The 25,137-nt window shown below is 47.4% G+C and overlaps 1 protein-coding gene across 1 annotated transcript in view; it reads right to left on the bottom strand.

Annotated features, from left to right (window-relative positions):
• The window catches only part of Actbeta (Activin-beta), a 39,470-nt gene extending 15,597 nt beyond the window's left edge, over positions 1-23,873 (bottom strand). Inside the window, exon 1 of the mRNA XM_043423862.1 lies at positions 19,677-23,873. Coding sequence (XP_043279797.1) covers positions 19,677-21,396 — 1,720 coding nt within the window. The 5' untranslated portion in view covers positions 21,397-23,873. The remainder of the gene's footprint in view (positions 1-19,676) is intronic.
• Between the last annotated feature and the right edge of the window lie 1,264 nt (positions 23,874-25,137).

Here is a 25,137-nt window from a genome sequence, read left to right as displayed (position 1 = left end):
TCGACGTATCGATCATCGTTCAGGCGAATTATTAATTCCGCGAGCCGCTCTCAACGCTCGCGCTCTCCAGCCCCACTTCTCTACGTTCAGGGCCGTCACTTTTTTCATACTTGATCATCAATAAATACATGATTTACGAGACATGATCGGTGGCAATCGGATTATCGAAAAGCGGCCCTTGTTCCTCGAGTTTTTCATCAGCACGAACTACCCCCGACGAGCGAAAGCTCAATTCGAGCGCCCTGATTGTGGCCGCGTTAATTATTAGCTGACGACAAAACTAAACTTTATTTCGAACCCCCGACGATCCATTTTTCCTAATGAAAACTCGGCAACCGGGTCAAAAACGCCCTCAATTCCTTCTTCACCGTAAAACTTTCCTCGCATGTGATAATGAGCTTCAATAATGCACGGTTCTCTTCGTTTTTCAATGACGAATAAAGTAGTCTACGATTGAGTCGTTTCCAGTCAATATTTGCTGATGAAACCACTCCGAAACGTCTTGAAAATTTATTTTCCTCAAAATTCGGTTGCTTCGACCCCCCGCCCCTGCGGAGGTCGAATTTATCCGCTTTTTCATGATTTTTCCAATCAATTGCTTCTCGATGAACGCTCAATTTGTTCTGAGCACTTGTCCAAGGGATTAAAAACTGTGGACGTTCGTTGAATTTTGCTCTGCATGCAGAAATCGCTTTTTAATGAGACAGTAAATAAAATACTGTAACGGGCAGCGACGCTGACCGTTCGTCGATGTGCAAATCCAAACAAAGTCTCTACACAGAATTTACGCTCGTCGGCACACAGAGTGCGCTGTGTACACGCACGCAGCAATAATTTAGCACTTGCGCTTCCCGCGTCCAGCTCATACCGCAGAGAACCCTGCACAATAACCGAAGCCTATTTCAAACGATCGGAGTAAATGTAAAAAGAAGAAACCCGGAAAATATAACTTTTGGTAACGGAAATACACGGTAATGATACTTTAGAGATTTGGAGCGCTATAAATGTGCTTTCTCGAATCAATATCGGCTCTGAGGCCGCAGGACATTTCATCGGTTCAACAAGATTTTTTAATCGATTTGAAATTATTCAAAAACCGGGGTCAGAAGTGTCTTTGAATCGCTTCTCTTCTGAGCTCGATCAAGGAAACCAAAGTTTTTGGTAGGACGATATGAAAAAACCCACTTTCGCCCCCCCATTTGTCCATTTTTTCCTGGTTTCTCCTTCACTCGCGAGCTTCCTCGCGTCGATACACCAAAGTTGGTAACGATACCCTTCAAAAAGCTTAGAAAAAGATTAACTCAACTGACCTGTTAAGCGAAAGCAAATGAGACCAGCTAAGCCCCGGCGTTGGAGAATTCTTACACGTGGCTTTATAGTTGAGGGGATTTCAGTTTTAATTGACGGAATGATTTCACCGAGAGGTCACGTATCGATACGTCTTTTCTTACGTCATTAATGTGCACCGTGGTGAAAAAGAGGTTCGAACGAGAAAGCTCGCACTAATAAGCGAGATTGAATGCTTATGTCTGTGCATGCTTTTCTCACGAGTGAGAGAGGCTAAGGCCCCCTGTGTGCAATGCACCTCGGGGAAACTAGGGGGCTTCGCATATACCGCCTTTATAATACCTTAACACACAGTCTAATACACATTCTTTCCTCGTTGTATATTTGTATAGACGAGCTCGTATGTTCACCATTCAGCGCGTCTCTGTATACAGGCTTTTTCATCGTGGATTGACGATCCGGTTGAGTCGAGTCGTGTTCGATCATTAAAGTTGACGGAGGTCTTCACTTCAGCTGTGCATAGCGTCGAAACGGTGACAGATAGAGAAGTTACGTGGAGGACCAATTTTGTAGAGAATCAAATTTCTTATAAAAAAGTCCCCGGCTGCAATTCTCTGGCGACGATATTTTGGTCCCCGGAGCACCGCGAAGCTGGATCACCGACGGCGATGTCCCAGGCGCAGGGACTCAGTTTCGATCCTCCGTAGCAACCGAAATATCCAGAATTCGAAAAGACCGCCGGGAACTTTTTTCTTCCTCATTTCATCCTCTACGAAATTGGTCCTGTGCACTTTTGCTCCATCTCCACTCCCCTGGCCAGGAAACCCCTCCGAAGACGCGTCAACGTAAAAACAGGATTCGCTGCCCTTCGGCAAACCCCTCGGAGAGGTATTCCACTGAAAAGAGGCCACTAAATACGACTCTTCACCGGAGCGTACGCCTCACGGTAGGTGCACGGTAGGCGACACCCCGTATATCGAAAAAGCGCGACTGTAATACGTGTCTCACGGTAAGTCGATAAAATTGCAACGTGACACACACGGCTCACTGTTAAACGGGAATCGTGGGCGAATATATACGACGGCAGTTAAATATATACGTATATATGATCGAGTATATAACTCGAGTGAATGGACTCGGGAATATGGCAAAAGTGCACGCTACAGCACCGGTAAAATACACGATACGAGCATACACTACACAGCGGCGTATAAACATATTATCGTACGACAATTTACCGTTCAACGATGATGTAAAAAGCGATACATTTTTTGTTCATGCCGCATCGCGGGATGCCCGATTGTCATGATAAATTGGCCGACCCGCATCGCTCCAACTATTCGAAACCGAGGCTGCTGCTGCTGAACTTATCGAAAAACATCAGCGATCGAAACCGTCGTTGCAATCACGAGCTAATTATTTTCCTGTCATTGGATCATTAGGTGGAGTGAGCCGCGATATATTGACGAGAAAGAAAGCATGGAAGTGAGAAGCGTTTCAAAAATCGAGGTAAAAAAGCCATTTTTTCGCGTCTCCCAAGTGACTTTGTTTGCAATAAAATACTTGGTAATCCACAGCGTTTTCATTGGGACGTTAACCCATGCTACTTTATGGCTATTAAACTTCACTCGGATACGAAACTTGCCTACAATATTTACGAGGCAAAATCCTTACTTTATTCACTTGGAAGGCATTAGTTGGCGACCGAGCATACATCAATGTCTGCCGAACGAGTGCTGTATGAAAATCTTCGGGATAACTTTTTAGAGCTTTCCGATTAAACGATCCGGCTCGGTATATGAATTGCGGTGCTGTTTTTATCGACTCGAAACTTTGTCATCGAGTGCTTTTTCTCGTGGGACATCGGAAGGGAAAAATATTCAATCGGTAGGCAATTTTAGCCCTCCAGCCTTGACTGCACACGGCTTTTCTACCGCATAATCTTCTTTGGTGTACTAAAACCTCGCCGTTTCGTCAAGTCTCGCCGACGTTAAAGCCTCACAATTTTCTTCCTCCACTGGATCAAGTCCAACGCTAACTGTGATGGAAATCGAAAGAATATCGTAGCTCCAAGTGGATCGTCGTTCCTCACAGTTTTAATGAAAACCGAAATGCTTAAAGCCAAATTGCTTAAACACTCGGCGAAAAAGCCCCTTCAATATTGTTGCGAAACGGAATAAAAATTCAGTCTTTCCACTTCCCCTTATCTCGCTTTCGCGTGGCGGCATTAAAACAATTCCATTTCTTGCCCTGTCATCCTCGTACTTTTTCCCATCAATTTCGTTCTGTCTTCGATATAGAACGTCAGCGGATAACTCGCATGTATAGTCATAATCAAATTACACAGCGGTGGACACGGAGAAGCGAAAGAGAGGGAAAGATAAAATAAAGAAATCACTGGGAGACGTAATAGAGCATGAAATAAAAACGTATACAAATGTCTCTTGACGGTTGAATCGCGCTCGCGTGTATAATACACATTTGAGGCTGAAACGAAAAGACTGTTGCGTGTAATCGATCCACCATTTTTCGAGCCTCGCTTCACCTGTCGAAGCAATATTCAATTTCCCCAACATTTTATTTCCGTTCTTCGGCACTGAAAATCTGCATGTTTATTGAACGAAATGGATTTGCGACGGCAAAGCTCGCCAGAATCTCGTACATTTTTGCAGTCTCTCTAAATGTTGAAAAAAAAAATTGAAAGAGTTTCGCACTAATTTCTAACGGAATAACCATTCGACAGTTTTCAGAGGATCCGGAGCGAGTTCATCCGATGCTTCGTACCGCATTAAGTAGCATCGGTCGGTGGGAGGTCAGACGAGCTCGGTGCAAGGAGAGGGGCTTCAAAATATGTGTATTACGGATCAGGAGGAAAGTTGTTCTCGCGAGCGTGTGTCTCCTCGAATATGGGACGCGTATTAGAATTCGAGAACTCTTCGAACAGTGACAGCGGAATGAGAAATAGTGCGGCTGACATCGCTCATGGAAAGGGGGGAGCGGGGGCGAGTCGTCGCACGCGTTCCCGTCTGTTTATTCGTTAAGATTGCAATGGATTGGAACTCCCGTTTTGGATGGGAATGAAGTTTCAATGGGATGTGCGAAAAGTGAAAAAACAATTGGAATTCGGTGCACGTAAGCTTGGCAAAAATAACCGTCTTATCTCGTCCCCCGTACCGGGAATCTTTCTAATCAATCTGCACACGGGAGAAACGAGATCCAACGAAAAATCGGCTGTGCAAATAGATACAAAAATCAGAATGCCATTTTATCAGGGGGATTTCGAGTCTGGGGAGGAACGATTAAAAAAGGGAATCGAGGGCTGGAGCAGGGGACGGAATTTATCGATGTAAGAGCCGTAAGAGTCTCGCACGGCTCGGAGTATGACAAATCTAATTACGCCACGAGACATGTGTGCACTGACGTGTTGCAGACACGCGAGAGGGGCCGAGGAAAACTAAGAGCGAAGGGGGAGAGGCCGCAAAGGAGGTGGAAAAAAACGAGCGCGAGGGACCGAACGCGGAAGGAAATTGGAAAGGGTGAGAGGTTGGGGCGTCCGCATGTGCAAAATACTGTTACAGGAGGAACGGATAGAAAATACATGGAAGTCGAAGCGATTGACCGCGATACATGGAACAGTCAGTCAAATAAGAGGGTCATATATAGACCCCGAGGGGCTAACCCTGATCCACATATATAGCCACGTGGTATTTCTCTCTCTCTCTCTGTCGGTCGCTCCCGCTCTCTGCTCCCTCCGTTCGGTCGGTCGCCCGCGACTTTATCGTCTTCGCAATCGGGAGAAGCCGGGGCGGCGAGCTCCTTTTCGCATACAGATTGAGCCACGTCCGATAATCGTACCAATTTGGGTTGAACTTGGGTCGGGATTGAATTCCGGGTTGAATTTAGATTTATCTTCTATTGGGCAGCGAGACGGGATTCTTATTTTTCTCATTTCCATTGGATTTACATTTGTTTTCGAGTTGGATCGAAAGTCTTTTTCTTCTTTAAGCGCGGGCGCGCGCGGACGAGAAGTTGGGCCTGCGAATGAATCCGTCAAACGATCCCATTCCGTAAACGAGCTCGTATCAGGAGACGCGCCAGCGTCTCTCCTCCCTTTCCTCATCGCCCGACGGACTCGTGACATATCAACGAGAAGCAGATTTTCCTTAATGATTCTCGACAAATCGTCAAAAGTTCAAGAGCTCGAAGAACACGTAAGAGAAGAGAGAGAGAGAGAAAAAAACGCCATTTACGGACATTTGTAAAGGACATGGCTGCGCGTAAATTCTCCGAGATGAATAGAAGAAACGACGGATTAAACGTGCTGTGAAATTTCCTGGTGAACGAATGAGACAGCGAAAAGAGAGCCAGCGAGAGAAAACGCTTTCGTAATAATGCCATCTCAAATGTCGGCATCAATCCCTATACCGTACGCTCTGCACCAACGAGGAGAGTCCACCGAATACAGAAAACTCTTGCGGACCTCAAGGGACTGCACTACCCAACAAAATCCAATTGATTTACTGATACTACCGTTTAATGAAGCGGTCACCCATAACCCCGTTCGCTAGTTGACCCAACATCATGCTGATAAGAGCACAAGCGCTGGAATTCTTTTTCAAATATGCGTGTAAAGAGAGCGTCCTGCATAGCTGGACGGTTCTTCGCTACACTTCACGGAAAGACTGTCACGAGCGACCATTGCGGGGAGTAAATTCTTAGGAAACCTGATGATTAAATTAAGGTAGATGATGCCCGCAGTATTGTATTTTATGGGTCTCTAAATTGGGCCGATTTTTACTCCCTAATTAAAGATATTATCACTTTAAATTAATGTCAGAGGCCATTAATTGAAGGGGGATCCATCGCTGACAGAACCCGATATTTCAATCGTCCCTGGCGAAGATACTGTAGCTTTTTAGGTGAAAAATCGCTTTAGAGAGCGCAAAGTGAAGCACACAAAGGGAAATGGATCAAGAATAAAGTATTGATAAAAAGATTGAAAGCTGCGACGGGAATAGGCCAAACCAAGGAGAAACAAAGTGACGAAACAAGCAAATGTGGGGTTATACGAGTGCTCATTACCAATTTCGTTCAATCCTCGACGTAATATATTTTTATTACTAGTAAGACAATCGATTTTTTTCCCAGACCTTCATTATATACTTTATTGTTATTGTGTACTTTTTCATAAACTTTGTAAGAAGCGTTCACTCGTTAAATGGAAAGATAAACGATTTATTACGCATTTCACGCACAAGATTTGACATGCGTGTCAGTCGACTACGCATTTGAACTCACCTGTGCAAATTTCATTCTAAAGAAAATCGTTTCGTGCATGAGCTACCTTAATTTCATTTCTCAACAGAAGTTTATGTGCTTCGTACCAAATTGTCAATATAATTCGTTGGTGCACACGAACTTTTGAGTTTGAGGGCTTGAAATTTCGAAGGCGTTTAAAGCAAAGTGAGTTTTTTAATTCCTGAAAGCTTCCACAATTTTCGATGCCTGGAAATGGCACCTTTTTCGAAATTCCATTACAAAATGTGGCTTTTACACCATCGAGAGTTGAACCGCAACGTTCGATTGATCAAAAATCAGTTTACCTTCAAAAAAGACATTCCTTACGGGAAAATTAAATGAACGATAACAAAACCAGAGAAAAAACTTTGAAAATACAGCATCAAAAATAGGATGGATTCGTAATTAAAGAAAATTCAATGGAGAAACGTTGCAAGTGATCGGTCTCTGTACTCCGGGTCGTCATAAGGTTGGTCCTTTTCGCCCAGCTCCTGTGCCTTTTAGTTTTCCTTGGGATCTTTTCCTCCGCGCGCGCGAGAGAGAGAGAGAGAGAGCGGCGTCTCTGGTATTGTCAAGAGGAGTGGGTTGGTCCAGTCGGTGCCTCGAAGCAATACAACTATGGCGAAAATGCGAGAATGTACGTTATACAACCCCTCATACCCCATTTTTCCCTTCTCTTCGGTCAACCCCAAACTTCTCTTCATTCCGTTGTCCTCCCCCCCTCCGTTACACTATCTCCGTTCTCTCCTCCTCAATAAATGTCTCTCTCTCTCTCTCTCTCTCCCTCTTTCCCTTTCTCTCTCTTCTCGATCGTCCTGTACAGTGTACGCTGCGTACTAAAACAACCACTCCTATCAGCCCTCGCTTTTTCTCTTTCCCTCTCGCTCTTCCCCCCTCTTTTTATATTTCTCTCTCTCTCTCGGTCTCTTCCGCTCTTTCTATTTCGTTCTCTTCTTTTCCTTCGCATTTATCTCACTCGCTAGGATTGCCCCGCAACATTTCTCTGTTCCTCTGGCCGCAGTTCCATCCGCTTCGGAGGAAAACGGGACAGAGATGCGGGGAGCAAGAGGCGCAGGGGCGGGGAGGAGGGATGAGAGGACGAGGATAGGGATGAGGTTGTAGGAGATGTACGGAGAGCGGCGCCCAGCTGGAGCCACGTGCATCGATCTGAGCACAGGCGCCAGCCGTCCTATCCGTCGGCTCGTTCGTCCATGAGTTCGACCCTGCTTTCCCCCCTCGCGCACCTCCTTCGCTCTCCTCCTCTTCTTTCTCTTCTACTTCTTCCTTCATCATTCTTCTCCTCCTTGTTCCTCTATTCTTCTTATTCGTCTCTCGTAGCACGATTCCTTCGCAAACTCCTCGCCCTCCTTCATACTCGACTATTTCTACTACGTTTTCTACTACTGCCTCTGGAATCGCGCACTCCAATGCCGTCTACCCAACTCCGCGAATACACTTCGTCTCAGCCACTACTGTCAGCTCCTTCATTGTGACATGAGCCGAAAAAATGAACCTCGTTACTAAATTCTCTTTCGTTTTCCACCCTTTTTACTTCACTCGTCCTCTTATCAGGCACCGATTAAAATTCGCTATGAAACGCGCTCGTTACAAGCTACGAGTGTGATCGCGTTCTCCTCGTTTTCACAAAAAATAGCCTCCCTCGATCGACATTTGAACATTCGATTCAACGAGATTTACATCGCGAATAAACACTAGTTTTTACCAATTTTTTACTCGCAAATCGTGCCCCCGAATGTTAACGTCGCGAGCCAGAAGAGGTGCTGGCGAATCTCTGGGAGTTTTCAAGGCTCCGTCAGCGTTCGATCATCCCTCGCTCCCGCGAGGCTGGTCAACGGTCTTGCAGGGCGGACTTTCGGATGATTAGTCTGGACGAATGTTTTGTGCTTTTTGCATAAGGAATTTTCGGAGCGAAGGGCTGACTTTAATCAGAGTAACAACAAATCGAAATTCCCTCGCTGGCTGAATTTTGGTTTCACGAATGTTCCTGCAAATTAACATTTTCCAAACGTTTGGCCACATTTGTATGCTCTCGTAGGTTTGCTTCTTCATATTTACGTGCAGAGAATATTTGAAATTCGCAAGAACGTACGTAACGTATAAAGTTAAAGGTAATGTAACGCTGGGAAGTTCCAACCGAAGATTTGGCCTCGCGTTATACATACGAAAGCGCAAATACACACACGCGTGCACGCACATACGTACGGATAAGTACACATTTATGTACAAACATAAATTTGAGGGTCTTGTTCGCAAGGGAACCCAAATGAAGTTCAACGTAACGTGGAAGTCGAAACTTCCAATGCAAGATTGTGTCTAACCGAATGATTGCACTGGGGTGGGTCGTGCGGAACTCCCCGATGGGACGAACGGGAGAGTTTTAGGTTCAATGACCCCCGGCCCTCGGAGCTCGAGACACCAAGGATTTTAGGCGAGAAACAATAAACGTTCGCCTCTCTCTCTATTTCTTCCCCTTTTATCTCTCGTTGAATCGTGTACATAGAAGAAATGATCGAAACAAGTACGTTACTGATCGTACGATGCTAAATGGAGAAGCCCCGTAAGCGCAGTCACGAACACTCACGATCGTTCGAAACTATATGAAACCGGACAGACCAGAGGTTCGTTCCAACTTTCAGTAGTTAGGGCCGCTGCTTTGTCGGACGAATGCAAAGAATAACACACAAAATTTATGCACAACGAGTCTTTACAACTTCTTACGTACGGCACGTCATTTTATTCGTGAATAAATAATCGTGCTCATCCACTTTTTATAAAAATTGTGTCAGAACTGTCATTCAGGAAGAATTCGTGACCGATTTCCAATAGTTGTTTCATCGAAAGAGAGCTCAACGTTGTACAGGAAGAAAATAGTGATGAATTGGGGCCCTACGAGTGTTCGGTTCTTGTTGGAATTCGTGAATGAGACGAAATCGAGTGCCGGATAACCGAGGGGTTTGCCTGAGGAAACTCTTCCTCCGCAAACAAAGCCGACGATGTTTAACGACAAAGATCGAAGGTACTCCTGTCCCGTGTCTGAGTTAAAGGCTACCCCAACCAAGTGTGCGCAGTCAGCATGCGAAAAAAAAATGAAAAAAGAGATTGTCCCGTGACGATAACGGAGGTCGGACAATGCGGTAGACGTGCGAGAAAAAAAAAAAAAAAAAAACATTGTTCTTCGACGTCTCGGTGTCGTTGTTCCCGGCCGCGCGTGCGTCGGGATTAGAAAGAAGCAGCCCCAGGTGTTGGGAACGACTAGACACTCACTCAGACAACCTACACGAGGGAGAGCAGGGGAGTGAATAACGGAGAGAGAGAGAGAGAGAGAGAGAGAGAGAAATGGGGAGAGAACCACCCAAGCTGACTTTCAAAAGCCTTCGCACGTCCTCTAGTCTTCTGGAAGGTCGAGTGCAAACCTCTTCGTCGTCTACGTCGTCGTCTACGTCGTCTCGAGGATGTACGAAGTGGCAAGCAGGTTGAATGGCCTCGAAACGCTCGAGCCCACTTTTCGCTTAATGAAAAAGTGTATTCTCGTGCGTTTGGGCGGGGCGGCCCTGTACGCGTGAAAATTTCGCGGCGACTAAGACGACGAGATTTTATAGTTTATCGCAGCTTCCGTTTCCCCACCCAAGGACCCGGACTGTTCGAACGTCTTTCGAAGGAGCGTCGATCCTTCGCACGCTCCCTTCTCGATTGTTCGTTTCCCGATTTATTTTACTTTTATATACATCAGCTTTCGCACTCAGCACATTGCTGCGACGAGTTGCCAGTCACTCGAGAACGCGGCTCCAAGATCGAGGAGGAATACAGCTTCAGAAAAATCGGATTCGTTGCCTCCCAGCACTCTGACCACTTTCGGAAGATCCTCGAATAATGGCAAGTTTTCTCGGGCACTTGGAGATTTGATATTCCGATATTACTCGCTGGTTACTACCGCGCAGCAAATACGGTAATACGAAACGCACTCCAGCGCGCGTCCTTGTTGTGTTCTTTATACGTTGTTACATCGCGTCGACTATCTGTTTCGCTGATCTCGACGTAAAATCGTGAAGAACGAAGCGCGCACCCCCGGTATTCTCTCGATAATTGAAAATCGTGGAAAGCTCGGGAATGAGGAAGCTTGAGAGTCGCCACTATAAACATTACCGAGGCAAAAGGTCGAGAGGCAGGTCCATAAAGTATTCGTTAAGGGCTCAAAGACATGCTGCTGCTGTTGCTGCTGCTGCTGCTGCTGCTCCAAGTGTTTTTTCTTCAGCTGAGATAAAGTTAAAAATAATGGATGCTTTTACTGTGCTACGGCACGACGCTACATTTACTTTTCTCATTTTATTCTCAATTTTTCCTCATTTCATTCCCTCCACGTTTGATTATGTACTTTAACTCGAGCGATTCCATATTGCCTCGTAAAAATGAGTATTTCGACTCGATTCTTTCGGAATAAATATTTGCGATACGAAAGAATTTTGCACGCAAAGGAACAAAGCGCAAATGCTTGTTTAAGCAAACATTCATTTTCTATACTCCAACTATCTATCAACAGGGTGACTTGTCCTCCAATTTTTGTATCAAGCCAACACCCGTTTTTATATATGCAACACGCAGCATTATTGGGCCAAGACGCAACATCCAAATGGTAGTACCTTAAACGCGATTAAAATTATTCGCTGTTCAGCGTCTACACAAAATCTCACTGGAAACATTTTCCTCGTCGTTCCGTCAAAAACCACGCGTTTTCCCTCCACCCTTCGCCAAGATCTGTGCCGATGATTTAATTAACTACTTTGTTTTCTTTCAAACTTGATTTAGTCTTTTAAACACGTGGATAACAGTCCTAGGATTATCCAATTGAGCAGCTTAAACGTACCTGTGACCATTGGCTAAGACCTATTTGCGAAACCTCATTCCTTCCAGTTAAATTAGTGTGCGAGCAGCGACCCAGCGAGGCTATTGGTGACGCAATGAAAACACGATTAATTGCTCGTTTCTTCGAAAGGGAATGACAAAAGGACGAGGATTAAGAGTAAACCATGCCCGTAGGATCGTATTCTATGGTTGTATAATGAAATTACGAGAAACATTGATTAATCGGAGATCCATCGCTGACTGAACCCGGAAACTCATTCGTCCCTGGCTAAAATACTGTAGTTTTTTTATGCAAAAAATCGCATTAGAGAACGCAATGGTAAAACACGAGGGGGAATGGATTGAGAAAAAAGTATTAATAAAAAGACAGAAGGCTGTGACAGGAATGGCCGAAGCCATGGAGAAACAAAATGAGGAAATAAGCAAATGTGCAGAGCAAACGAGTGCTGGTTACCAATTTCGTTCAATCTTTAAGGTAATATATCTCTATTACGAGTAAGACAATCGTCTCGAATTTTTTCCCAAACCTTCATTATTTACTTCATCGTGTACTTTTTCATAAACTTCATAAGAGGCGTCTACGCAGTCGCTATACCCGTGTGTGTTTTTCATCGTATTTAAGCGCGTTTATCTAAATAACCAATAAGACGAAGCCTTTAAAATGTAATTGCGTGCTTAAACTGCGTGTAAATTTCAAGACTTTTTAAAGAAAATTCTTGGTAATCGGCGTTGTGATCTTTGAGATCGGAAGCTTCGATTTTTTTCACGTTATTGGATGCAGCATTTGGCTAGATTAGAAGAAGAAAATTAGTTTTTTCTTCTGAACTGCGAAGCAAAGTTCCGCAGCGAGAATTCGAACGGTTGAAAATCCGAAAGATTGTTAATATTCGATGAAGAAATTGAGAGGGAGACTCGCTAAGAATCTCGTGAAAGAATGGACTTTCATCCAACCGGGAAGAGTCGTATATTCGGAATATGCGAGAAATCGGGCCCTTTTCATGCAGATGAGCACGTAGAAATATTCGCACTGTACGCAGAGATAAATATGGAAGTTGGAGGAGAGCGTGGTCGTTCCTTTGGAGGCGCGAGACTCTCGCGATACGCAACAATCCTTTCGCGAGTAATGGCAGTTCTCTCCTCGTCCTCCTGACACCTCACACCCTTTTTTCTCGGTCCTCGTATCCCCTGACTCGCCATAACAATAAATGACATCTCCTTCTCCCTGGTCGTCCCTCCGCGACGCAAGGTCCGCGAAGTTCTTCTTTTTTCTACTCGCTTTTCCGTACATAATAAAAATCTGCCAAAATAACGACTGTGAAATAGCACTTTTCTTCTGTTACTAGCGTGCATTTGTGTGCGCGTAATAAAAAAAAAATAAAAAATAAAAAAAAAAGTGAAATAAAGTAGAAAAAAGCAACAAATGAGGCGACAAATAGTCAAATGTGTCCTTATAAACTCGAGCTGAAGAGTCTGCCGCGCTCGAGTTATCGTATCTTTGAGGACAGTATGCGCGGAGAGAAAAAAGGAAATCAAAACCGTGAGGACAGAATGAGGAGGCTCTCAAGGTAAACACGAGGAGGAGCAAAGAGAGAGAGGTTATTCGTGGTGTACATAAAGCTTTTTTGCTTGCTGTACACACGAAAAAATGAGGGGGAAAAAAATTAGTATTGAGCCCGGCTGTGCGAGAAAGCGAGATTATTCGGGCGGTACACAAACCCCGCGACTCCCCATCCTTGAGCCTCAGCGGCAGCCCCGAAAAGGGACAGTTCGGTGGCGAGAGCTCGTTTAAACTCGACGCCAAAAAGACGTACGAGGGCTCTCGGAATAAATCCCTTTTTTTCGGTGATCGCCGAAACTCGTTGCGGCTCCATATTTTTATTATTAATGAATCTCGCGCAGCGAGACCGAAAGCACCGGTGCGGGATAGACTCGTCACGAATTCACTCGCGCGCGTCCCTTCATTCGCGACGACTCTTCATTACGAAATAATCAAATGGAATAAGAGTTTCTAAGTGAAATAAAGCAGAGGAAAATCGAGGCTGCTTCGAACGGAGCGGCCTCGGAGGAGCACTCGAGTGAGCTCTTCTCTCCGGGAGGCGAGGCAAGTGTGAAATTTGACATTTCCAGAGTGTTGTCTCTCCCAGAGGGGAAGAGAGTGCGGACGTGAGAGCCTCCCTGTACTTTAGCGCGTTTTATTCCCCCGCAGCGGTAACCGCCAGTCTCGGATACATCGAGAGCTCGAACTCGCCCTTTCACGGCGAGTTCAAAGTGTACCGCACTATTTGCATTTTAAGTTTCGATCGCTTTCGCTCTTCTATCCCCCTCGAGTTCTCCCCGCGCTCGAGGCACTGTTTTTGTCCAGACAAAAAAGTGCATAGGACGAAGTTGTCCTTGGATCGAAAGCAGGAGGCGGGCCGGGAGGGAAAAGGGCGGAAAGTAGCAATGGCTATATCTATATACGTTATTGTTTTTTCTTCGAGGAATTTGATAGCTAGGAAATAAGAGTAGACGGTTTACAAGCGAGCCGTAGGTCTTCATCCCTCCGATCGTAGTAGCCGTTCGGACACGTGTCGTATCGATCTCTCCGTCTTTCTCCCTTTCTGCATGTCTGCACGACGCGGCGCGAGTGCCCTCCCGAGTCAAATGCCTACCCCCTGCGCTCCCCGCCCCCCCGCCCCCCGGCCGCCTGCCCTCGCCTCGTCTACGTCGCACTCAGCCCCTGCCGGTTAGCAAAAGGAAAAGCTCGTGAAAGCTATGAGGCAAAGCCAGAGCTTTCTTGTATTTTCTCACAGCCGCGATAACGAAGCAGCTCTCCTCGATTGACATTCGGGAAATCTTCTTTGCAGACTTTTCTGCTTGTATTAGCGACTCGCCCGTCCAATGCGAGCGCGCGGACGAGAGTATAGCTCCGCTCGCATAAGACGTAGGTCGATCTTCGACCTCCGGTAATGACGATATTCGAGGTCAAATCACGGCTGACGATCCACGCAATTTATCTACTTATTGCCCTCCCTCCGAGCGCGCTCCTTTGGCAAACGCTACCTCGAATTACGAGGGATCATTTTTCTATTTCTTTCTTTCCCCTTAACAGTTATTCGACAAGTTTCTTTCGAAGGGTTTGAGGAATATTCTGATTTGATGGAGAGGACGGGGGGCTTCGTCGAAACGAAGAATCGTTCGGATTTTATGGCGTTTTTTTTTGTTCTATCCGTCGACGAAGGGACACTCCGCTTCGCGGGTTCATTTATAATTATATTCTCGATTTATCCAATTCGTAATAGTTTTTTATTTGGCCCAAGAGCGTTCTCGAGTCCGAAACTCTCGTTCGCCGGTTTTCATCGAGCCAAGGGTGAGCGAGCGCCGCTCTCTTCGCGGGCTATCCAAGGTCAATACACGTCTGATTGCACACGGAATTTATCTACTTGTGGGATATTGCTCGGAACTTTTCTCGGTCCCTTTCCGCGACGGGATTATTCGGAGAGACTATGCGCGGGCTGGTTGATTTGTCCTCGGGTAGGTGAATGCACGCATCAGCTGTATTCTCAAAAGGCGGTGCTACGCAATACCGTGAAAAAGTTTGGCAGACCGAGTCGGTCCGACGTTTCACAATAATCGTCATTGTTCCGTTCGCGCTTTTCCCCCTTTCGGGGCAGGCTGATAGGATTAAAAAAGTTTGGTTCTATGTAAAAAATACTGCGTGCGGGGGAGCGGAGGGCGGAATAAATTTATCCTCACACGTTTCGGTCTTTATTTATAACGTGAATAATATGGAGGGAAAAAAAAGAAAGCACCGGGGAAAAAAGAAGCGGAGACACGACGAAAAAAAGAGAAACGTCAATAAAAAGAATCCGAGACCAGACTGGGGTGAGTTGGATAGACTATCGAAGTTTCAGAAGCTGAGGGAGAGAGGGAGATAGATCGATAAGCGCGTGAGGTTGGCATGGAGAAGGTCTCTGCAAAACGTGAGTGGAAAAAAGCGATAGAAAGCAAAAGGAAGGGTGTCTGCCTGTCTGCCACTTATTTTACAGCAAGCACAATTAAAACTTTATTCCTACTCTCTCTCGCTCTCTCTCTCACACTCGCTCCCTTCCCTCTCGACCCTTCCAACGACTGTCAAGAGCGTCTACGTGTCAATTAAGTGACGCAATTAACGACGAACACGCGCCTCTACCGCCACTTCTCATCCTTCCTCTCCCTCCCTGTTTTCCCTTGAACGCCTGCAACGATCCCTTATCATTTGAAACCTCCCTCCCTCCCTCTCTCTCTCTCTCTCTCTCTCGCTCCATCGTCCCATCTTTTTGCCGTGTTCGTTGCTGCACTCCACCGATCGTCTGACACACAGAAAGCGAGGAAGGGCACGTGCTGCGCGAGGGTGAACGAACCGCGTGTCTCAAACGCGTATGCGTTCGAGCCCGACTCCCTCTCGATACGCGTTCCCCCCGCGATCCCTCGAGAGGACGGATATGTTGCACAAAAACAGTGTACTTGCGTGCACCCGCGGACTCTGCGAAGGGCGCATTCGACAGGGGTGGGGCTTGATTTATCGCAAATTATGCGAGACTTGAACGGAGCCGCGTGCATTCTCCTTTTCATTTGGAGAGCCACCAATTAATCCTCGCGTATACGGACAAACGTGGTTGAAGGTGTTTTTACGAATTAGCAGAAAATAAGGGGAACGTCTTTCGAATGAAGAATCATTGAAATCGACTCGAATGCACGGTGTCCGAAGTGATGAGAAGAAAATAGTTGAAAATCAAATATTTACGCGTATCATTACTCGGGTAGTAACAATGATGAAGGAAAATTCAAATGAAAGATATGAAAATGACATTAAAATGCAAGGATGCGGAGAATTTGAAGACCCAAAGAGAGACAGCAAGGAGCATTGAAATTCCGGAAACGGTGGATCGCGTATGTTAGCCTCGGCGACGATCGCGTGGTTTTTGTGTGTTTATTACTCGCCCAGAAAGGGTGAATAGAAGTAGCGAAAGCGGATCTCGTAAATTCGTCTGTGGAAACAGGAAGTTGGGATATACGAAAGAGAGAAAGAGACCGAGAGAACAATCCTTGGTACGGTTTCGAGAAGTTTATCGTCGAGCTTTTTATGCAGTGGACAGAAAAAAGGGAAATAAGGCAAGGGAAGAGAGTGGAGAAGAGGAAAATCGGATGATGGGGAAACGGGGAAAAGGGCATCGCGGGAAGGGCGGGAGGCCGGGATCGTCACTGGCATTTTGTCGGTCTCGTGCACGCCGCGTTGCTGACCAGTAGAAAAAAGCGTTCCCGCTTAGCCGAGGTTATTCCTAAAGCAGCGTTTCATCATCGACCCGCGGAAACCTCGGTCTCGAGACTCCTCCGCGCAACGATGAAAAGCTGAGAGCTCCGCTGCTCGAGATTAAAATATTGGCAGGCCGATAACTCTCAGAGGCGCACGCCAGTCATGGCGCCTGCCGGGGCGCGCGAGCCGCACTCATCAGAAGAGCCCAAGCGTGACCAGGAATCTTTACGATTGCCTTGCTTCGGGAATGTCTTTCGTACACATCCACACAACAACCTTTGTGCCCGCGAGGATCGAGGCAACGACGAAAAGAACGCTTCGGGCATGAGCGGGAGAAGGAGGAAGAGTCGAAAGTCAAGCCAGCGCGTACGCGTTCCTACACTACGAAAAGGCGACTACGAAAGCACTACCACGAACTCGAGAGTCGAGAGTCGTCCTAGTCGTCGCCTTTCGCCCAACGCCGTAAAACCCAGCCGCAGTGTCCCACGTTCCAGATCCCCGAATTCCTGTTCCACTGTGATCTCTCTCTCTCTCTCTCTCTCTCTCTCTCTCTCGCTATCTCGCTATCCGTCCATTGCGCCTTCTCCGTCTTCCTGTCTCTGGCTCATTCCTTGTGCCGGAGATGTGCGCGTGCGAAGGAAACGGGAGAAATGGCGGAAGGAGAGAGACGAAGGGGGAGGCGAAAGAGAGAGGAGGGTCACGAGCATTTTGCAAAATCCGGAAAATGCAAATAGGCGAGCGCGGATGTTAACTGCAATCCGCGTTCCACTTCTACCGTTTTGTATGTACACAGAAACGTTGGATAGAATGAGAATTGCAAGCAAGTGCGCTTCTTTCGTTACGCATCCAACGGAGAAAGGAAGGACCCGATATCTCAGCTTTTTATCAAGTTCTTTGCCTTTATAGGCGGCAACAAGCTTCGCCGCTTTGGTTTCCTTGAAATTTCGAGACCCCCGACGACTAAGGGACTCGGATGTTTCTTAAGGGCTGCGAAGATCGAGAGTTTTCTGTGGCAACGAGGAGCATCCTCGGGAACGGGGAGATGGCGCAAGAAGTGTGCGTGCAACCGAAAGAGAATTTTTAAAAAACCTGGAAAATCGTCGAGACGATTTGCGCATCTCAAATTTGGCAAGAGGATATATGAAAAAAGGAAAGATCGAGGGGGGAGGGTGGAAGTTGACAAAATCGGGTTTTCAGGTTACGCAGACGGAGCGCGTTCCCGGGTAGAATTTGTTCGTTGAAAAATTCTATCCTGCTCATGGCCCAGTAAAGCGTGGCCGTGCGCGTGAGCGTCGACGATTCTGTGTGTGTGTGTGTGTGTGTGTGTGTGGTTGCGTACACGAGAGATATAAGCTCCGCTTGAATTTATTATTTCTGGCCCAAATCCAACGAAAATTTCGAGGTAAAACTTTTGGCTTAGCTGTTAACGTAGGTTTACGCCCGAGTGGAGAGGGAAAATAGAACGAGGCAGGGAAGGAAGGAAGGAAGGAAAAAAGCGGGGGGGTAAAAGGGTAAAGGAGAAAAATGCCAGAGAGAAGATATGGCGGGTGCTCGATGAAACGTCCTCGTTGTTTGGTGCATCGTCATGGAGGACGTAGGCCACCGATCCCAGCGAATATTACGAGCGCCGCGTGTGCCGAGGCCTTAATGTTAAACATAGAGTTACCGAACTATAGACACACGTCGTAGACGCGGGAGCGAGCGAGGCCGAGAAGAAGGAACGCGAGAAATGGAGAAAGAGAGGGAGAGGGAAAAGGTGGCAGCGGGGTCTCGGTGGTCGGACGTTGCGCCGGAACCCATACGTCGTCGACGACGACGCGTTCACAAAGTCGTCTGGGTGCCCTGTCCACCCAAGTCTCATACGGTACATTATACTTGGCTATGCTTTTCAATGTATACACAACACTGTACACACATGTACGTAGATATAAATACATGTGCAGGTAGACTATGATAGAAATATAGCGAGAGGGAAGCTAAGCTGTGAGGGTAATAGAAAAGAGAAGCATGGAGAGGTTGAACTATTCGAAAGGGCCACGTGGCCTGCGGCGTGTGGCTCGATCCCACCGGTTCAGCAGAAGCAGAAGCAGTAGCAGCAGCAGCAGCAGCAGCAGCAGCAGCAGCAGCCACCGCACACAGCACACGCACTCAAATGCAACAACGAACTTAAGTAAACGCGCTTCGTTGGCAAACTAGCGAGAGCCCCCGAATGTGCCATTTAAACTGGGGGTTTAAATTTCGCACTGAGATTACGTATAGATAGCAGGTTGTATGGAGGATAAAGTAAGGGAGAAGAAGGCCATGAATGGGGAGAAAAGAAAGAAAGAAAGAAAGTACGAGAGTCGAATTGAGAGAGCGTAGGAAGGAAAAAAAGAGGAGAAAGGTGGACGTGCCTCGTTGGGCACGAGCTACCACCAATGGTGCCTCGCTAACTTTCTTTATTCCTCTTCTCCTCCTCCTTATTCCGCCGTCTCCTCTTCTTCTTGTTCCTTTACACCCTCGAATTCGCTCATTCACCGTACGACACGTAGCTTTGCTCGACTTTCTCTCCTCTTTATTTTAATACTTCCTGTTTTGTTTGAACTCTCTAAACTTGCGTTTAACATTACGCTTCTAACCTGTACTCCAGTTCCCTGAATAACCCTTTGTTTGCCGAGTAATGGGGGGAAGGAAAACACTGCTGCCGCGAACACGCCTATCGCTTGAGCCACCCCCGTCCCGATTGATCCAACTCTTCGCGGAGAGTGGATCAACCGGCCTCGTCCTAAAATTTTCCTTCTTTCGATCGCGCGTTGAAACGTCGATGGAACATTATCGATTCTACGGAGACTCGTTTGTGACAGAATTATAGAAAAAAAAAAGCACTCTGCAAAAGCCGTTGCTCGTAGATCAATCGATCGGTGCATCGGTGTATATAGAAACGACAAAGACTCACCGGGTTCGGCGAAGCTGATGATTTCGGAGGTTCTCGCATAAAAATCATCCATCTCGATCTGTGCCTCATCCTCGTCATCGGTCAAATGATAATCCCGAGCTTTTCCACCGCCACGATAATCCCCGTGACTCCGATGCCTCTCGTTATTAACGTATGCACCAGATTCCGGGGATTCACGAGAATCCTCGCGTCTTCTCGAAGACGCGTCTCTTTCGAGGGCACCCTGATCAACGTTTCTGTACGAATATTCCTCACCGTCGTAATAAAATTGTCCGTAAGAAGAGGAAGATGATGATGATGATGATGATGATGATGATTTCGATGATGATGATGATGATGATGCTTTTGATGATGATAGTGATGATGATAATGATGATGATAGTGATGATAGTGATGATGATAATGATGATGATATTGAGGACGAGGACGAGGATGACGGAGAGGATAACGAATCCTCGTCCTCGGTGTCCCCGAGTCGATGATCCCTTCGTTTTCCTTCGTGATAATCATCAGGTTCGATCGAGTGCCCCGGAGGCTGGGCCTCCGCTCTGTACAAAGTTTCTAACGCCAAATGTCGCGGGACCGAGGCCAATGTTTTGTTAACATCCGGTCTCGTTCTGAGGCCCAATTTCGTGAGTATCTGATGCTTTATCGCTTCGAGTCTGAGGTCGTCGGGGCTCGGTGCTGTTTCCGTCTCGCTCGAAGGATCGGCCTCCTCGTCGAAGCCGCCGGATTTACGATTGATCGTGTGGACGTGCTGATGGGGACAACCGGGACAGGTTCGATGGTGATTCTGTCGTCCCGTCACCTCCGTTATCATCAGTGTCGTCCACATGAGGAGCCCGAGAAGGACGATCAACCGGTTCCTTCGACATGCCCACTGGGACCATATTTTATTAGCTCTTGCAGTTTCCTTCGTCAAGGATGAGCCACGGGCCGGTCGCTCCGTCACAACGGTGTCATTGGGTCGATGATAATTAATCCTAGTTGTTCTAGCCTCGAATATCTCCTCTCTTGTTCTACTTATTTTATCTTTGTCAGGAATAATCGAATGAATAAACGAACGAGGGTCGTTGAGCCGATCGATATCGGGGATGGTAGCCGGCGATTGGAAATCTTGGATTTCTTCGTGGCTCGCCGATTTTAGTGGGGACGAGGATGACGACGGGGACGGCGTGATCTCGCTACAGCTCGAATCAATGGCCAACCGTTGATTTGTCGTTGAACAAGATATCTGGAGAAGGTCAACGTTCCTATCTAATTTTTCTACGCTCTTTCTCCGTCTGTGTCTGGAACTGGCCCGTACACGTTGCGTTAATCTACGACTATTTTGAATCGTAAAACTCATCGCTAAGCTAATATCGTTCGAAACGCGATTGCATCGAAGCTCGCTGTGTCGTTCCCCGCCATGGGCCGCCTCTCGTCCCCGCTCCGTCGTTTTTTCCCCCGGCGGGTTTTTTCCCCGCTCCTCCTTCCCGAGGAGGTTACGACGGACCACCACGTGTCTCGCGGATCGTCCGAACATCCGATTGTCGCATCGCGGCGTCGTCGACGTCTCCGGCGACGTCTGTAATGCGGCGGTCCTCCCGCCGATGGCCTCGAGCTTCTCCTCAGATCCCATCGTTTCACCGGCCCCCCCATTCCCGTCGATCTCGAGACTGATATTTTCGTTGTACCTGAGGAAACTCGATGACGAGACTCTTCGTCGTCTCGATAGCATAGCGACGACGCCCAGTCACCTGCTGCACGCGATATCACCGCTTTCCTTTTGCCTGCACCTGACGCTGATGTCGTTCCTCCGAATATTTCCACGTCCGCGTCCAGCTCGCCGAGCTCTCTCCGCCCCGCCGGTCCCGACCCCCTTCCCGTTCTCCCTCGCGACTCTGTCCTCGATCTTTCGGCCAAACGCCTCGCCGCTTCGTGCTTCCCGACGATCTTCCGGCTTTTCCGGCCTCGCGTCCTTGTTCCGCCCGACTGAACGACCGCCTTCGACCGATCGGCCCGTTTCCTTAATCTCCAAGATTCCAACTCCGAATCTCGGCTTTTCAACGCTGATAGACTCCTCAACGACGCGCTCGCTGCTGCTCGCTTCGAGTTTCTTGTCAATTGTGACCAACGCGACGGATGATACGACGACGACGACGATTGCGTGTAAGGACGACGACGGGGAGAAGGCATCATCGCCCAAACCCCCCATTACCAACGTCCTCCCTTAGCCACTTCCAGATCGATCTCGACGCGTCGGTACGCGTACCCCCGATCGGCCATTCGCGACTACCTAAGACTCTTCGCTTAACTTACTACCACACGCAACGACCGATCCTCCGTACCTTTTTCGCTTCCCTTTCGAGCGGAATACTCTGCGCGGCTTCTCTCCCCCGCGGTCACTCCTCTTCGAGCCTTTTTTCACTAAAATCCACGAGTTTTACGTACGACAACGGCTCAGGAACGTTTCCACTCGGCTTGCCGGCTCCGTTTCTGATTTCCTTTATTTCTATTGTATTCTCGTCTCGGTGGCTTCTTTAAGAAGGTTTTATGCGACCTGACGCATAAAACGCTGCTGTACGCGGTCGAAGCGTCGAAATTCTCGCGTGCCACCCGGATGCGGTTTGTAGAAAGTACAACGAGCCACGGGGGAGTGGGAGGCGAGTACGACGCTCGGCAGTCGCTCGGACTGTGGGGTTACGACCACGGGGAATAGAGTATAGTGTGTATAGAAGGCAACGAGGTGGCGAGGCAATGAGGCAAAGAAGAAGAAGAAGGCGAAGAAGGCGAAGAAGGCAGTCAGGCAAGAGATAGCCAAAGGATTGCGAGGCAGTCCGAATATTCCTCGTTCTATCGGACCACCGTGATTGCCAGGTCAAAGGGACGCGCGACCTTCAACGATTGTCCGTTGTGGCGTTTCCTCTCCACCGGTCTCGGTCGACTCCGCGAGTCCTCCAAGGACATAGCCCCGCACCACATCCTCATTCCTCGGTTCTCACCCTTTTCTCCTTTATTCTTATTTCTCCTCGGCGCACCGATTGTATTTTATCTTCCTCCCGCGATCCTCCGCTTCTCTCTCGCCTCTAATCTCGATACCTCCGAGCTCTCAACTCCGATTTCAACCAACTCTTTCCCCCCGTGCACGAGAGGCTCCTCGCGACCGTTAGAAAAACCGCACTCAGTTCCGTCGGCCCGGTCAATCGTCACCTCCGCACCGTTCCGATCCCATCTTCCAATCTCTCCGCCGAGCAACCGCGTCTAATCCACACTCGCTCGCGGCGCCCCTCAAGCCGGCGAGAAAAAAGCCTTAAGGGGATGCAGTGGCCGCTCGTCCCAGTCAATAGAGCCACTCAAAATCGAGCCACCTTCTCGACGTCCTTACGTCGGATACCCCGCGTCAAAAGCACTTTCATTCAATCCCGCCTAACAGTATGTACAACTTTCCTACCCTTTCTTTCCGTACATTTTACTCGCTCGTATTATCTTCACACCGTATATACACAACATATATGTTTATACCCATATAAATATAAATGATGTATAAATATTGTATGTATAATATTGTTGCGTCTCTCGCAAATGTTCTCTCGCGCGGCGAAATATTGGCAAAATTTCCGCTATTTTTCAACTCTCCCCTTTTTTTTTTTTTTTTTTTTTTTTTTTCAAATTCCTACTCCTCTCTTATGCGTTATTTTATATATGAAACTCGTATAAATTGGCTATCCTCCGAACGAATAAGTGAAATAATGAAAAAGTGATTATTCGGTGTTTCCCAAATAATTATCCTCTCCCCGATGATTTTTTAATTTTTTCGTTTTTATTCTTTTTTCGTTTGTTTGCTTTATTCGCGCGTCGTGTACGTGTGTTTCTTCGTTTTTCTCCCTTTCAAACGCACCGCCGCGACGTGCAAGACAGAGAGCTCTATCTTATAAGCCCGAACGCGAAACACGCTTGTCGGAGGCGCGCCGGACACTGAGGGGCATCCACCACCTCCACCACAGCGCCGATCCACCCACCCAAATCCCCGTATCGAGATATATACGTACACATGTACGAATCCCTATAGATATATTCGGACGCATTATAATCTATCGGCGCGTACTCCTGGTGGTGTTGCGGTGCAAACGAGGATGAAGCGAAGGAGAAGAATTACACGAAGAGGCTCGCTCGCACGCACACCCGGAGAGGGAGAACGAGTGTTAAGGAGAGACGAAAGCAACGCGGAGGGAAAATAGACGCCGAAGGAATAAGAGACTCGGGAAACCATTCGCTACGCTTCTCGCTCTCCTCCCACACTCGAAAACTACTGCCCTCTTGCTTTTAATCCACCGCATCCTTCGTCCCTCGCTTCTGATCATGCCCTTGCGAGAAAATCAAAATAAAACCCCTTTGTTTTAGGCTAAGAAGAATATCGAGGTTTCTGACAACGGGCGACCTGGCGCAAGGGGTTTTCCTATAAAAACACGAAAAACTTGCGAAATTCTGTGCTCACAGCGCGTTGAAGCGATATTCTTCTTATTCTTTGGAAACGTTTTCTTTGAAAACGTTTTTGAAACCATTTTTTCGCGCTTTCGTAGGTTCGCGTGGAAGGAAAATACATGAAAATTGAATAAAAATTTGGAATTTTCGTTTCAGACGATAATTACGATCTCCGCATTGCACGCATTTCTCGCATTAGATAAATGTTTTACTTTTGTTTTTACTTTGACTTATTAGAGCAGTCCCCCCCCCTCAAAAAGAAGAGAAGCGGTTTTCGTCCTCACCAATTTGTCGCGATTTCCCAACGAATTGTTTTTAAAACGACAAAAAAAAACATCGAAGCGATGTGAATATTTCGATGTGTTACCACGGTTACCAAAAGATCCAATTCCGTTTTTGCACCGCGCTCACTCAAGATTTTCTAGACTCGCGTTGCAAGGGGATTCCTCGCGCGGTTCCAAGAAGGACAGGACGAATATTGTTGGGGGCTGAGAAGGATTCCGAGTTGGAGAGAGAATCGAGGAGGAACCGTCGCGCCGCTCAACATCAACGGGCTCTCGCGAGCGAGCGTGGACTCGGAGAAAGGTCGTGGCGCGAGTCAAACGTGCCCTTACTACTTTTATTCTTCTTTCCAACTTCTTCGCCGGGCTATGCAGCAGCTCGAGGCAGGTTATTGGAGCTCCGGTGATCGGCGCATCTCGGTGTATCGTTGAAATTCTGAAAGAGTGAAAGTTGCCATTATTTCTCGCTACTTTTGAGCTTATTCTCGCTGAAAATAGAGGCTGCAATCGCGGAGCTGAGACTGACTTCGATTTGCGAGGGTAACTCAGGCTCGAGTAAGAGCGACGACGAAACCTCGTCGCCCCCGCGGTGCAAAAGTCTTTCATTTATTTTTCAAGCCTCTCGCGAGCGCACAGAATCACATTGGAATCCGCGGGGCGGCCTCAACAGCCCCGAAACCAACGACCGAGCTCAGTGCTAAGTCAAAGGTCGAATG

The sequence above is a fragment of the Venturia canescens genome, chromosome 7 (genome assembly GCF_019457755.1).
Source record: "Venturia canescens isolate UGA chromosome 7, ASM1945775v1, whole genome shotgun sequence".
Taxonomy (NCBI): Eukaryota; Metazoa; Arthropoda; class Insecta; order Hymenoptera; family Ichneumonidae; genus Venturia; species Venturia canescens.
This window is presented reverse-complemented; position numbering and strand designations above follow the sequence as displayed.